This window comes from Nothobranchius furzeri, chromosome 19 (genome assembly GCF_043380555.1).
Source record: "Nothobranchius furzeri strain GRZ-AD chromosome 19, NfurGRZ-RIMD1, whole genome shotgun sequence".
NCBI classification, from domain to species: domain Eukaryota; kingdom Metazoa; phylum Chordata; class Actinopteri; order Cyprinodontiformes; family Nothobranchiidae; genus Nothobranchius; species Nothobranchius furzeri.
This window is the reverse complement of record NC_091759.1, coordinates 12,579,657-12,595,978: the sequence shown is the minus strand read 5'-3', so window position 1 is coordinate 12,595,978 and position 16,322 is coordinate 12,579,657. Positions and strand designations below refer to the sequence as shown.

Genomic DNA, 16,322 nt, shown 5'->3' with positions numbered 1-16,322 from the left:
TGAAGGTGGTGAGTCATTCTGGCAGATTGTAATTAACACCTGTCTCATGCAGGTGTTCTGACATTGCAAACCTCACACGCGCTGAAGATCTGAAGTTCAGAGTGCGTCTGTCAGAGGTCAGACGCGTTCCAGCGGAACCACGGCTCACGGGTGCACAAGTGAGCACATCTGGGCTGGACAGAAGTCATTTTACAACATTGGTTTAAATAGCGCCAAGAACGAGACGCGGTGACTTAGACGCTGCAAGTTGTGAAGCACGTACCATCCGCGAGCCGCATCACCAAGCGGAAAGTGAATGCGTCAAGCATACACCAAGCTTCATGGAGCTGTGCTGCGCGCGTGCACACACACACACACACACACACACACACACACACACACACACACACACACAGATTCAATAAGCGCGCACGCTGCGCAAACTGCGCTGTGCCGTCAGACTGAAGGCAGAAATGAGCTCTGCCTCCTCTGTGATAAAAACTTTTAAGAGGTTTTATGACAACATTTTTCATTCCAGGTCAAATTAAGATATTAGCTTCTATTTTGGGATGACGTATTAAAGTCGGGTCCGCTCCAGCCAGTGACTCCGAACCTGACCACAACTCATGTTACTGCAGCATTTGTTATTCCTGTCTGCATGGCAACGGATCGCAGATTCAGCCACACCATAAAACGGCAATAAGTCGGTCTGAGGCAAAAGTGAACCTCATGACTATAGCTTTTTCCTGATTACGGTGACCAGCTCAGGTTTACGCAGGAAGGAGAGCGCTCTGGCCGCACAGGTTAAACGTTCCTACTTAAGAAAACCGTTAAATTGCATTGTTTATGTGCTACCTGGGCACTCTAAATATTTATTTAAAATTAAATCAAAGGAAATTGTAATGGTATCGAATGTTTATTAATTACTATTTAAAAATGAAAGTGATGGGGAAAAAGGTCGATCATATTTTTTTAACCCTGTCTGTTTAGCTTGACGTCTGAATTATATATAGCCAGGGCATGGCTATATATATATATATATATATATATATATATATATATATAGCCATGCCCTGATGTGGGGGCTGGGGGGGGGGGGGGGGTGTCGACATGGTCGGGACATAGAAGGGGGTGCGCGGCTAAATAGGTTTGGGAACCACTGGTCTAGGATCGTGTGCACTGTCGGAAGTAATTTTACTGGACTTTTACGGCACACGCTTGTCTATTGTACCGGGCCATCCTGAAAAGACCTGTTTTTGGGCCATTTCAGGGGCCAACAAAGTACCTGAACTGGGGTTTGTATTCTGAATTGCCCCGCTAAAGACACTGGATGTGACTTGTGATTGGTTGTAACTCAATATCATCGCCAAACAATCAGCGTTTGTAAGATTGGAAAAGTTGCTGACAAAGCAGAATATAAGGAAAAGAAAATAATTAGCATTTAAGCTGCTTTAAAATAGCTGTTTTTAAGCTCCAAACACAGAAAAAGGCAGCAGAAATCCCTCCACAACGCCTAGAGCCTTCTGGTCATTAAACACCACTTCACAAAACCACTCTCCTGGTCTCATGAATGGATTAAAGCAGGGCTGTCGAACTCAAATTCACACTTGGCCAAAATGAACAACTGGGACGAAGTCGGGGGCCAAACTCAATATTTTTAAAAAAGTTATGGCAAATGTGCACATTTTCTTTTATCTACAGATATGAAAGGTTGAACCGTTGTGTCAGGGAGGGGGATACAAGCTGCAGCAACCGACATCGCCTCTCCTCCATTGATTTTCAATGAGACATGCGCGACAAAGCGATAATCGCGGGTCTACCTCCTACCAAGCGAAACGCGAAAAATGTGCGTGTGAAATTTTGTGCTCGTGCACATGTCGTGCACAGGCGACCCAGCGACGCGATCCCAGAAAGTTGAAACATTTTCAACTTTTCATCGCTGTCGCTCGGACGAGGACCAATCAACGGAGGTTTCATTCACTGACCAATGAGCGGACAGGATGCTCCGCACATCTCCGAGCAAACATGGAGGAGAAGTTGATTATTATTATGTTTTATAGTAAAATCAGAAGTAAGATTTCACATAACTCTAGCAGCACCTTGTGAAACATCATATCTACCGCTTTATTAACTCTGAACCGCTTAAATATCCTTAATTCCCTCCAACCTGACACGGCCAAACAAAACAACGGAAGTTTCGATTTCGCCATGGAACAGAACGCGTAGACGGCTTTGCCGCTGGCCGCGGGTCGCCTCCCGTGTGACAGGTAGTAAAAGCGACGGCGACAAATTTCGCTGATCGCGGTCGTTTGTCGCCTCCCGTGTGTCGAGCCCATCATACTGACTTGAGCGTGTCGCTAAACTGGAGTTAAATCATCTCGGTCTGGAAGTTGGTCGGTGCACTTTCTATGTCAGCAGTAAGATTACTGAGCTGTTAAAATCCATTTGTGGGCTCCAAAGTCAGCTAATTGCTGAGTAAACATGGCGCTGTGTGTGTGAGGTGTGTTTTCAGTTTGGCCGAGGCAGAGGAGGTAACGCTGCAGACGCTGATGCTAGTAGCATGGACGCTAATGTAGACATACCAGTTTTTCTCCTTGAAGCATCAACATGTTCCATCTTTGTTGAAACACCTTTCATCTACCAATCTTTCTCTTCCGGGACATTTTGGGATGATGTGCAGACAGTTATTTTCACTTGTTGCATTAACTAAACATGGAAGTGGATACACTGCGACCTAGTGGCGAGTCACTGACCTGAGAACACAATCGCCATGCATTATGGGAAATGTAGTTTATAGTCGATGTGCGCTTTGAAGCGGCATAGATTTATTTTAAGACACTAATCTCTCGTGTGTCTGACACATGTGGATTAAAGCATGGCGTACTTTGACAAAAAAAAACTTAATGTTTTTAATGTCTGTGGACGCTTGGTGCTGATCAGTGTGAAATCACTCACTGCCAAAATTGTCACGATATGGTGACATCTTTTGAAAGGGACGACTTTGTATGGAGAAAAAACACCAGAGAGGACCAAGCCGTCCTATTTTCCCTGTTACCTTTCCCCCTCCCAGAAATTTCTCAGTACTCCTAAAGCAAAAATGCGACTTTTGATTCTGTGTAGGAGCCTCTTAGTTTCTTTGATTCTATGGGAACCCTTGTAGCTGTGTCCGTTAGGTGTCTACTTTGTGTTTGAAGCTAAAGAAATAATAAAAAAAATACTTCAGCAATGGCTCAAATGCTGGCAGGAGCTCAACTCTGTCTCTTGTTGTCTTAGCAGACATCTGGTCCTCTTCCTGCACAGCCAAAACACACTTTACTCTCTGTTTTCTGGGCAGTGGAGTCATTCTCCCAGCAGAGCCTCCTGTTCTCCCAGCCTTTTATTTCTCATCAAACTGGACGCTTGGTGCTACTTTATGGACTAAATGAAACTACTTTTGGCATTCTCTGTTGTAGAGCACTAATGAGCGTTAGCTACTGTCATCCTGCCATGCTTTTAAAATATTTACTTTATTTTTACATAAATGAGCTAAATACCAACTCACTTTACATACAATATTTAAAGGTAAACAAATTAAACAAGAATTTATAAAGATTGAATACAATTTTTGTTTTTGCTCTGTTGCATCCAAAATAAGACAGTTTCTATATTTTGTAGAAACGTGCGTCTGAAAGGGACTGCTGGCAATCCACGAACCCAAATGTTTGTATATTTTTCTTTAATGCAAACGTATAAATGTTTCTCCTCACAGTCGAGTTGATTTAATAATTGCTGAATGCCTTCGGCTTGTACTTTTCAATGAGAAACTTTGCATCAGTGATTACAAAAACAAGGCCTATTTTAGTCTTTAGCATCGGCTTGTGTCTGAAAGCATCTCGGGTTGTAATCGCTGAATGCTTGTTGGCATCAGAAATCGCAGTGAACACAAGAAGCTTGTATTAAATCTGATTATTTGTTTAAATACTCTCTTTTTAAATGGCTTCAAAGTCTGATTGTTGATGCATGCTCATCAGGTTTGCAGTATGTTGCAGAAAGCTGTTCTACCCCCGTTAATCAGCAGTGTGAAATCAGACAGCATCTGCAGTAGTTTAAATATGTACACACACAGCCAGCTCATGTATAAATTGATTACACACTGTCATTTAAATGCTGTTGTCTTTATGTGCATTTCAAGTTATTTTGCATTAAGAGCAATGTTGTTCCTCTGATTCCAGATATGCAGCAGTTGGCGTTTTGTACAGAGATGTTTATTCTTGTCCGTCAGGCCTATTTCTGGGTTTTTCTCCCAGGAGTCACAATGTTTGTATTCACGCTGCAGTCATTAGGAAGGGTGAAAATGGGTTATTCCCACTAGGTGGCTTGGCATTTTCAGTGCCGCATTTAAAATTCATATTATTCTTTTTATTTAAACAAAGGGTTAGAGCCATTTCTGCCTCTTATAATTAACTTTTATATAGATGTCAAGTATTTATTGATGCATTTTCTATCTTCTATGTCATATGACCAATATTTATATGAAAATATATTTAGTAAACTATGCTGTTCCCAGAAAGCAAGCAGGAGATGCTGCAGTTTAAGGTAGTAAAACAGATGTTTTCTACAGCAGATTACGATGCTCTGGCATCTCTGATTTAGGTATTTATTAAAAACAATTATAGAATAAAACATGATCCAGTGTAGAGCCCTGCACTGAAGCCCTAGGCCCTCGGGTCGGCTCGGCCCGGCCCGGGCTTCGGGCCAACGACTGTGTAATTACCTCGGACACGGGCCGGGCGCCTTTATTTTTAATCAAATTCATTAAAAAAAATTGAAACACTTAAACCAGGGGTCGGCAACCTGTTCCCATCAAAGAGCCATTATTACCTGTTTCCCACAGTAAAGAAAACACTGGGAGCCACAGCAGATGCGGCGTTGTGGGCGGGGCCTACCCTCAGACAGCAGAGAGCTGCTCACAACAGGTGACAGCAGCCGGTACCGGTCGCTCGTGTACGTCAAAGTTATCTTTCATAAGAAGATAATCAATAAAACGATTTATATAAAGTGGATCCAGAAGTTGTAGCCCGTCTCTGCCTACAATATTTTGATATTTTTCACCCTGTTGATGGTTTTACTGAGCAGGTGCCACTTTTGTCATACGTTTCTTTTTAAAACATGTTTAGACTGTTCAGAATACAAATCCAGGCTCTGTCACATTTGATTGTTGTAATTAAACTTTGTAGGTGGGGAAGGCCAGAAAAGGATCCGATCATTTTGTTTTCCCCTCATTTACAGTGACGGAGACAACGGCACAGTGCGCCTGGCTCTGGTGTTAATCAAGTAAAATTTGATCTATATTCACAAGAAAACAGTTAAAAGCAGGGCTTGTGTTGACCTGACAGTTCCTGTATTTGACCGTTTATTTTGACGGAGAAAGAATAGAAAATAATTACCCCGATGCATGCAGACGAACTGACATTTTATTCTACGCACATCGCAGATGTAGCTAAATCACCCAAGAAAAGATTCCCATCTAAACATCTGAGCTGGACACTGCTCAGCGTAGCTCACTGTCAGCATGTACTACATAAGGTACACAGCGAGCTGAAGATGTGGTTGAGGGGCTTGGAGCACGTCGCAGAACCAGAGCGCATGCGGGAAGATTCCTCCGACTGAATTCAGAATCTGATGCGGCTCTCTGTGCTTGTAAAATAATGAATGGATATTTAAATAAAATGCTTTATATTTTACTGAATTAATTTTACATCTGTAAGTCAATTCTATGTAAAGATTGTCTGCGTAAACCTGAACAGGCCCAACCCGGTCTTACTGTGAGACCGGGTTGACGGGTCACGCTTGTGCGTAATCATAGGCGCTTTCTGAGCTGAAGAGATTCTGGGCTTCTCCTCAGATGGCTCCTGGATGTGTCGCCACATTGGAGACAGGAACAAGCACTATTCAGCCAAAGTTTCATAATCAGGAACATTTTCTAAGTGACAAGTCTCTCTGAGAGACAGGGTTTGGAAAACACTCGCTTCAGTGGGAGGAATCTTCCCGCATGCGCTCTGGTTCTCCGACGCACTCCAAGCCAATCTCCACATCTTCAGCTCGCTGTGCACATATGCGCTGACAGTGAGCTGCGCTGAGCAGCTCAGATGTTCAGATGGGAATCTTTTCTTGAGTGATTTAGCTACATCTGCGATGTGCATAGAATAAAATGTCAGTTCGTCTGCATGCATCGGGGTAATTCTTTCTATTCTTTCTCCGTCAAAATAAACGGTCAAATACGGGAACTATCCAGTCAACACAAGCCCTGCTTTTAACTGTTTTGTTTTCTTGTGAAAATTGTTGGAAAGAGATATAATTTAACTTGATTACCACCAGAGCCAGTGCGCCGTCATCTCCGTGACGGTAAACGAGGGAAAAACAAATTGATGGATCCTGCACGTCTTTTAACACATTGGTCAGGATTGACGCACTTTGTTTTCATTTAGTTGGTTAAAAAAAAGTTGGGCTTGGGTCGGGCCAGAGAATCCTGAAAACCTTTTCGGGCCGGGTCGGGCTGGGGCTCCACCCCCTCGGGCCGGGCCGGACACGGGCTCAGATTTTAGGCCCGTGCAGGGCTCTATACCAGTGCTTCAAAAAGACCATTTCATGAGTGAATATTATTGGCACCAGTCCCTAATTCAGTTGCTGTTGAGCCCCAAAAATACTAGTTATGTTTCTTTCACCTACTTGGTCTCCTTTTTAAATTCCATCTGATATTTAACAGTGAAGGCTGGTAGCTGCCTGTGTCTTGCCAGCTGGAGAATCAACTGTTGTTTTGCTCTAAAATAGAGAAATTGAAATTAAAAAGCAGGTGGTAGACTTGAGCTGAGAACCTAATTAGTAGTGAAATACTGCAGAGACATCTGAAGTTGTTCTTTCAAAACTCAGATGAGCTAGATGGGAGATTAAAACGGTCCAGGGCAATGGTCCATAAAGTTGGAGTCAAAACCAAACGATCCAGGCTCCTGAAAATCAAAAGTAGTGTAGCTTGAGCATCCTCAGAGACGAACCTTCAACTGTTGAGCAAAAATCCTCTTTACTCTGCATAATGGCTCAGGTTCCCTTTTGGGGACATTCTGCAATATGGTTGCGTGTCCGTATTTTTGCAGGTGCTGCTGTCAACCAGAATGGTGCAAAAGCATGCACGTTAGGCTAATTGGTGAGACTGGGTGGTTGTGTGTATGCACCCCACCTGAAGATAGTCACCCTCCAACGATTCAAATGGGTCTAGAAAATGGATAAATGTATGTTGGTGGGGATTTTCCTCCTTGTTGCTAAGCAGCAACAACTGGACAATGAAGGGAAGGGAATTTGTTGCCTAGCAACGTGAGGGTGCTGATCAGATCTTTGTAGAAGTCTGAGTATACCATTCCCTAAAGGAATAGATGTGGGAATATGTAGGAACCATGGGTGGAGCAGGCATTTATGTAGCTGGTAGAAGTTAAACATTCTCAGCTTCGGGAGGATGTGGACCAAACACCTAATCATTAACATAAAATGTGAAGTAAATTTAATAAAGATTAATAATAAACAAGTACTCTTGTTTCATCTGTAGGTTTTCTGACATTTTCATTTCTGAAGGTCTGAACTGCAGTCATTAAGAATAATCTTATTAAATGGGTGTCAATACCTCTTCCTCATGACTTGGTTTTGCTGATTGCTAGCTTTTCATTACCCCACCCCAACAAACACCCCCCCCCCCACCCTAACACACACAGTTTTCATTATGAATTTCCAATCACAGAGAGATCTGAACTATTTACTGGTGGTGTGGTTGATTTGCAATTTCTGATGAGCACTTTGGTTTCCTGACAAGATACATTATTACCTCCGAAAACAAATATATTAACCTCTTTTACACTGATGGAGATGTGAAGAGTGGTCAGAATTTTAATATCCGCCTGAGAATTTACCACAGCGGTAATGACTTTCTTCCCCTGGTTTACCTGAGCTGCAGCCTCATGGCTTGAAGAATCTGGGAACGTGCTTCTAATCTTCACTCAAGCACCATTATGGACTCTTATTTGACCCTTAAACTTAAAGCTTTACAGACGTGTTGAGGACGGTTCATGGTTAGCCTTTCCTGTATAAAAACACAAGTACTGAGTCATTTCTTTTTAGACACTATATTGATTTCTAGTTTCTAGATTCTTTTTTTGGGTTTATGCTTTATTTGTCTCCTAAGCTGACTGGAAACAACCAACATCTTTAATCACAATAAATGATCAAATTAACAAAGTTTTAAATACCTGTTCAATCCCCGATATACACACTTGTTTGCGTATTTAAACTGCAGGTATTTTTAGAGTTTTCTGTATATTCAGAAAGTTTATCTCGTCTTTTGAATCAAAAAGAAAAGAAACACCATCATTATTTCCTGGAGGTGTAAGTCCTGAACTTAGAGATTCATTCGTGTAAGACTCACTGACAGAAGTGCTTCATATTTATAATAATTTGTTATATTTTGTCATTTATTAATTTTGAATGACCTTCCAAAGGCTGCTGACAAACACCAGCAAATAGAGAAATAGTAAAACGTGAGCCGTCTCATTGTTTTGGATCTTGTGTTTTGGTTTTATCAACTTTCCATTATCCAGATAGCAAAAGTTAAATAGCAAGTCATCTAATGCAAGCAGAACTATTTTACTCCATGTTTTTGTCAGTGAGAGACGGAGATGCTTCTAGCTGCTTTAAAATAAGTAAGATTTCTTATTTCTAAAAACTAGGGCTGCACAATATATCGTAAATATATCGTTATCGCGATATCTGCAAATGCATATCACAAAGAACAGATAAATATCGCATTGAATGTTCAGCTCAAATGTTTGCTACACATTAGGGCTGTCGCGGTTGAGGAATTCCCCCTGCGGTGATTCAGGGTGGCTTAATATTGCGGTATGCGATATTATTGCAGCCCTTTTTTTATTGCAGTACTATCTAAACATAATGTTTACACATTTAAAAAAGGTTAAAAATTGCCGTGCCTTCTTTTATAACACTTTACTGAATGCAGATCAAAGGGCAGTAACAACACAGATCGCAGTAACGTTTGTTTCTCCGACAGTCGGAGTTCGACTGAACTTAAAAACAACAAAATTCAGGAGAAGGTTAAACTTTTAAATGCAAATTTGGCTGCAGCATCTAACAAATAAGAAACAAGTCCCCATTTTGTTTAGTTGTTTAAAATCAAGCATAAAAAATTACATGTACCGTGCGCGCGCGCGCCGGGGGGCGGGCGCACTATCATTTCACTTTCACACACGAATGACGGTGCTTTATAGCTCGGTCACGTCCTTGTTACCTACAAGGAAAACCAGCATGTTAACCGTATACGGTTTGAGAGAGGATCTGAGAGGGGTGGCAACATTTCCAGCCACACTGAAAACCCTCTCGGATGGTGCGCTCGTTGCACTAACACACACGTACTTGCGTGCGACTCTGGCGAGCAAAGGGAATCTCTCCCGGTTGTTGCTCCACCATGTCAGGGGGGTTTCTTTAGGGTGGATGCATTCCTCCTGCAGGTAGCGAGTGAGCTCCAGCTCGGCTCAAACTCTCTTCAGGACGGTTGCAGAAGCAGTGCTTGTCCGGGACTTCAGCAGGTCTCCGAGCGTTTATTATTATTTTTTTGCCGCTGGTGGCAGCTCTGTCTCGGCCAAGGACTCTGGCTGCGCAGCAGCTGACGTACTGAAAACCAAAGTGCTCCCACAGGAGCGAAGTAACGTTTCGTTTTGATACCAGTGCAGCCATCCTTCTCAACATGCATCATTGAGTTGAACCAAGTTCAGTAATCGCGGTGGCGCATGATGCAGCGCGGTGGGCTTCTTCATAATGCGATATTTCATTTTTGCGGTTACTGCGACAGCCCTACTACACATAATGCATTCTGTCAATCAAATGAAAGCATTATGTTTTTTTAACAAATGAAATAGAGCTCTTCACCCATTTGGCCAATTGGGTGGGTTCTCATAGGTCAGATGCCCACCCCCAAGGCGGGCGGCACTTCATTTTGATGGTTAGCATGCACCTGAGTTAGCTTTGGTCTGCTCTTTTCGCTGATTTTGCTTTTCCCGGGAGCCACTGATTGCTTTTTCTTGTTTATTTCCTTTTTCCCTTTCTTCACATCTTTAGCTTTTCTCATTTTTAGAATTTTTTTATTTCTTTGTTTTTGATTAATTTTGTTCCTGAGTTAAGTTTTCATTTATCGTAAGTAATATCGTCATCGCAATATTAATCATAATTATCGAATATCACAGGTTTTCCTAATATCGTGCAGCCCTACTAAAAACAGACTTTAACCTTTGCTTACCAGCGGACCTTTTGGAAGAGCGTTGTAACGGTCCCAGTAGAGCGCGTTAAATCTGACACAAGTGCCCTCATCCTGCACTGTTGGCCTCCTGCTTTCTCTTTTTCACCTAGTTATGTCAGTAAGTGATTAACTTAGCAGTCATGAGAGATTTTAGCTGGTGTCGTTAATTCTCAGTGGCTTCCTCATAATCTTCAAATTTAAGTGTATACATTGTTTGTTGACTGAAGGATGTCTCGGATCAGAGACGAGGAATTAAAGCTGGAAAATGAAGATGGATCCATTGTTTTCAGCATGTAGAGGTTAGGGACGGCACACTGTCTTGAAATCTTGCCTGAATATATTCAGTTCCATAAGAAACAACAGCAAACTGTGACAAAACCAACACATTTGATTGACACGTGTTTAAAAAAGGCTTCAAAGCAAGTATGTCTCATTTAAATAAATCCTTGTCTCATTTTCTGCTCTATTTGTGTCTCCTGAGGGGAAAACCAAAATATGATGAGAGGAGTAGAGGAAAGAGAAAGTAGAACATGAAAATTAGGCAAGACACTCGCTAGGATGTACTCACTGCTGGAGTCGAACACGCTTCAGTTCGTGTGTTGTCTTCTAACCTTTACAAACACTAATTGGCTTCATGAGCATGTGATGCACAAGCAAGCATGTCTGTGTGTTTCAGCTAATTATTTAAGTAAGTAAGTAAGTAAAAGTTTATTTATATAGCGCCTTTCACAGATATAAATCACAAAGCGCTGTACAACATGATAAAGATCAGGGCAAATACCTCTAACCAATAAAAACATCAGAAAAACAATAGCAGTGATAAAGTAGAAAATTAAATCATGAGTATAAACAAAGTGAAGGTGTGAACCCGAACAAAGCCATCTTTTTGAAATATTTAGGGAGGGAACGCCTGGATGAAAAGGTGAGTTTTTAGATGATTTTTAAAGACCTCTACAGTGTTAGAGAGACGGAGATTTGAAGGTAGACTGTTCCAAAGTCTGGGGAAGTGTGGAATGTAAGAAAACAGAAATCATAAATGATCTGAAGCAGAGTTTTTACGGTGGGGGTCTTTCTGTAATCAGCGTGGAGCATGGACTCAAGAGTGGGAAAGATAGAGCGCCAGCGTAGACTTTGATGAGCAGCCTGTGTTGCTGTAGCTCCCTAAGGTCAAACCTCAGCAGTTAATGAGTAAAACTCTGATGCTTTCTTTTTTCCTCAGAGACGCTGGAGCCAACCCCACCCACTGCAGCCCAGATCAGATATGGTGAGAGCTTCACTTTGGCATATTTAATAAATCCACACACACACACACACACACACACACACACACACACACACACACACACACACACACACACACCACACACACACACACACACCATATGTGCTTGGTATTTTTGGAAGAAAGTCTCACACTGAGATGTTCCGATGTACGCAGACCTTCTTTGGGGTGGTGTTTTTTGTTTATTTTAGTGTAGATTTAATCAGTAAACTTAAATGGAAGTTTTGATTGGTCATCAAATGGTTTGTTTGCTTCATTTGGTGACACAGCAATTTAATTGGTTAAATGGTGTGAAATGATGCAAGGGAAACATTTACAATAGTCTTGTTTTCAACACAAGCTTTCCCAGATTAAATTATATTTGTAAAAATTGAAAGGGGAAATAAAAATGTATTTTCCATGTGGTTTGATCATTTTAAAATATGCAGGCAGATAGATGTTTCATAAAAAACATACATTAATACAGGGAATTTACAAACTTTAGAATTTTACCAAAAGAAACGCAAACGTATACAGCTAGCACTTTGGTGTAGGAACGTTATTTTTTCTGTTAACACCAACTGAACCTGTTGGACCAGAGATTATCTAGAGATTATCCAATCTGCTGAGAGAAAATGTAAGTCTCAGTCATCACATCCAGAGTCTGAAAAGTTGAGTGAGAATATTTAGAAATGGTTGAGCACACACTCATTTCTTTATTCTGTGAACAGTGCAGGTGAAAGCCTTGAAAATGTGCTTCACATGCATCTTTTTCTATGTAAACTCTGTTTAAATCTTCGTATTGGCTTCTAACATTTAATTAGCATTGTACCGGATCCACCAAATCAAGGGTTACCCTCTCAGCCGATGCTAAATCTTCTATTGGCTGATGGGTCAAAAGTGCCGCCCCATGTACTGTAATTGTAGCTCAAACCAATTGTGGCCCAGAATCTTTTTATTGCATCAAATATAAAAAGTTAAGTATTTTACTGAAATTGGGCCAAATTTGGCAAAGGATATAGCAAATACTAATTTAGATGCTGATGCTGTAAGTAAAATAACAAATTTAGATAAAACTGTATTTATTCAAGGTATAAATGAAAATGAAGTTATAACACTTGTTAAAAAGATAAAAAGTAAAAAGTCTGCAGATTTGCATGGATTTGATATGTCTGTTGTAAAATAAATTATTAGCCAAACCACTTACACATATTTGTAATCAGTCTCTCTAATCAGGAAGATTTCCTGAAAGGATGAAGGTTGCAGAAGTCATCCCTATCTTTAAGGCTGGAGACAAACATGACATTTCTAATTACAGACCGATTTCTATTTGATCTCAATTCTCCAAAATACTAGAAACAATATTTCATAAAAGATTGTATGACTTTATTGTGCATCATGATATTCTTTCTGAACAGCAATATGGTTTTAGACGTGATCGGACAACTTCTCTGGCAATTGTTGATCTAGTGGAGAAAATATCTGATGCAATTGACAACAAACAGTATGCTGTTGGGGTGTTCTTAGACATGACCAAAGCTTTTGATACCGTCAGTCATGACTTATTAATCAAAAAATTGTGTAGATATGGCATCAGGGGTGTGGCCTTTTACTGGATTAAGAGTTATTTAGAGAACAGACTCCAAAACGTCCACATTAACAACACTGATTCACAACTACTGACAGTGACCACCGGTATCCCACAGGGGTCAGTGTTAGGTCCTTTGTTATTTATTCTTTATATTAATGACTTATGTTTAGTTTCAAAAACACTACAATTTGTATTATTTGCAGATGATACAAATGTTCTAAGTTTCCAGGACTAGAAGGTGCTGTTTCAAATACAGCCCATTTACCATTTGTATTTCTTGTGTTGGGGTTGATGTATGGAATAAATTAGATCAGGAGCAAAAATATTGTTCAACAATGTTAAAGTTCATGGGTATGTTTCAATCAAATCAGGTTAAATATTATGAATCAAGTCAATGAAAAAACTGCATAAAATATTAAAGGTTATTTTTGTTTATAAAGCCAGAATGGGGATTTGAATGCATTCTCATACATTTCAATAATGGTGTATAAATTATGGTATTGGTATGCTATTCTAAAATTTTAGTTTACGTTTAAAATGGTTTGGGGGTTTGGGTTATAAGCTTATGCTTCTGCCTGCACCCATTTTTTAATTGTATAAGTTGTGTTTACTTGTAATAATTCAAGAATTAAAACAAGAAAAAAAAATCCAGTTCATTTGGGAAAACAACAATCTCAAACTTTAGGACCTCTAAAGGTCTGCTTCTGCAAGCTGATCAGGAACTATTGTGATTGGTGGATTGCTCCAGGGCTGCGCAGTGGTTAGAGCTGTTGCCTTGCTGCAAGAAGGTCCTGGGTTCGCTTCCCATCCTGGGATCTTTCTGCATGGAGTTTGCGTGTTCTCCCTGTGCATGCGTGGGTTCTCTCCGGGTACTCCGGCTTCCTCCCACCATCCAAAAACATGACTGTTGGGTTGATTGGTCTGTCTAAATTGTCCTTAGGTGTGTGTGTGTGTGTGCGCATGATCGTTTGTCCTGTGTGTCTCTGTGTTGCCCTGCGAGGGACTGGCACTCTGTCCAGGGTGTACCCCGCCTGATTGCCCATTGAACGCTGGAGATAGACACCAACCCCCCCACGACCATATGTGGACAAGCGGGTTCAGACGATGGATGGATGGATGGATTGCTCCATGCCGTGTGTGTCAGACCCACAAATGTCTAAATATATCACCCATCATAATTTTTTGGACTGACTAATATCGCATGGACAGTATTGTCTACGTCACTCAACCTTCCTCAGTATTGTCATTCAGAAAACAACTACACAGATTGTTTGTTATATTTGTTCTTTTATTTGTTTCCAGTGCTATTCCACAATGCTATTCCTTTTGTTGGATTTGGTTTTCTGGACAACGCCATCATGATCGCAGCAGTGAGCGCACTTTAATTATTCTTTATAGAAAATAGTTCCTGGACTCCAATGAAAGTCTAATTTCCTCCCGTAGTCAGGAGTAACGTCAGACCTGATTCTCTTTTCTTCTCCAGGGAACACAGATTGAGCTCTCCATTGGAGTCACTCTGGGAATCTCCACCATGGCTGGTAAGAACAGATCAAACAGCCCGCAGCAAAGTCACATCACTATTTAAATGTACTTCCTTACTGAATATGTCCTAAAGTCCCGATAACCGAGTAGTCAACCAAGACCGTTTGAATTTGATGATATATTTTGCTTTCTGGGACAAATATAAAGATGTGTTTTGAGACCAGATCTGATTTAGGACATGTAATTCATTTATTTATAGTAAGTCATTTTTTTAATATATATTTCTGACCTGTAGGAAAACAAGCAAACCTTATCCATCAGCACATATTGTATTCAGGAAAAATTAAAGTCAGCAAATGCAAAAAGAAAATTTATTTAGTTCAAATTAAGAGTTTTAAGAGTCCACCAGTGGTGTGGAACAAAAAAATAAATAATAAAAGGGTGAATTAATTAGCTGGTATTAAAATGTGCCCGAGGCTGTAGCTGTCCTCCTCCTGGTCCTCAGCAAGTCTGATTTGGTTTAATGACTCTGGCTGGAGGAGACACTTGTAAGACAGTAATGACTCAGCTTCTAGAAATTGCACCAAAGGTTTGAGGATTCTTTGTTTTAGTGGAAAAATAACAACTTCCTTAAATTATCGATATTTCTTTATCCTCCTGTAACTAAATGGGTTAAGGTTGGTGCTGAAGATTATACGAGTAGTTTAAAGGCATTTTATAAAGACAGTGTGTATTTTTCCTGGCGATGGGGGCAGTAGATACCTGCCTGTTTCAGAGGGTGGGGTGGGTGTGTGTGGGGGGGGGGGGTGATTGTTTAGTCATGTGAACAGTGAATGAAATCATCTCAGAACCGTAAATGTGTGTGTTGCGTGTACATAATGCAAATTCAACTTTAATCATTTTCATTCTATACAAAATCTGCAGATTTTGGACGCATTAATGTCAGTATATCGGTATTGGCAAATATCTGTTATCGACCATAACAGTGATCTTAACTCATTCGCTGCTAGCGTTTCTCACCGTTTTTACAGGTTTTTTTAAGAGTTACAGAACATTGCGCGCTAGGATGATGTCGACACCAAAACAACCAAAACAAAGCGGAGACTCACCTCTTAAATCAGGAAGAATCCGCGTGTTTCGAGCATTATCCGTTCTTTCATAATCCGTTGTCGAATTGTGATCAGCAGTAGCTTTTCCGGTTCGTGCATCACTTTTTTTACAGGAACGGCCCAAAACGATCTCCTAACACATGGATTTTCTGCTTCCTGATCACGTCACGTGTGACGTATGCGGATGAAGATCAGCTTTAGAGCTGAGATGTTTGTTCTCACGGTGCGGGGGCTCGAGCCGATGCCCACACAGTAAAAAAATGCAAATGATGACTTTAGTCGTCATTGGCAGTGAACGGTTGGATTTAAAATGACAACTTTAGTCGTCAATGGCAGTGAATGAGTTAATATCGGTATCGGCCCAAAAATTTCATATCAGTGCATCACTAGTTGCAACAGCAGGTTTGACGCCCTGCAGATAAAATGCATTTCACTTTTCAATGCAACAAAGCGACTCACAATCCCAACATGAACACAGTCGACTTGTGTCGATTTGATCTTTAAACCAGATTTTATTAACAGCTGAAAATAAAACAATAACATTACTTTCTACTGTCTTAGATTCAACTGGTG

The 16,322-nt window shown here is 40.8% G+C and overlaps 1 protein-coding gene across 1 annotated transcript in view; it reads left to right on the top strand.

The window, feature by feature from the left end:
- Positions 1-16,322, top strand: part of tmem65 (transmembrane protein 65) — a 66,168-nt gene that overhangs the window by 36,207 nt on the left and 13,639 nt on the right. The window contains exons 2-4 of the mRNA XM_015973336.3: positions 11,526-11,570; positions 14,461-14,528; positions 14,642-14,696. Of these exons, the coding sequence (XP_015828822.3) occupies positions 11,526-11,570; positions 14,461-14,528; positions 14,642-14,696 (168 nt within the window). The remainder of the gene's footprint in view (positions 1-11,525; positions 11,571-14,460; positions 14,529-14,641; positions 14,697-16,322) is intronic.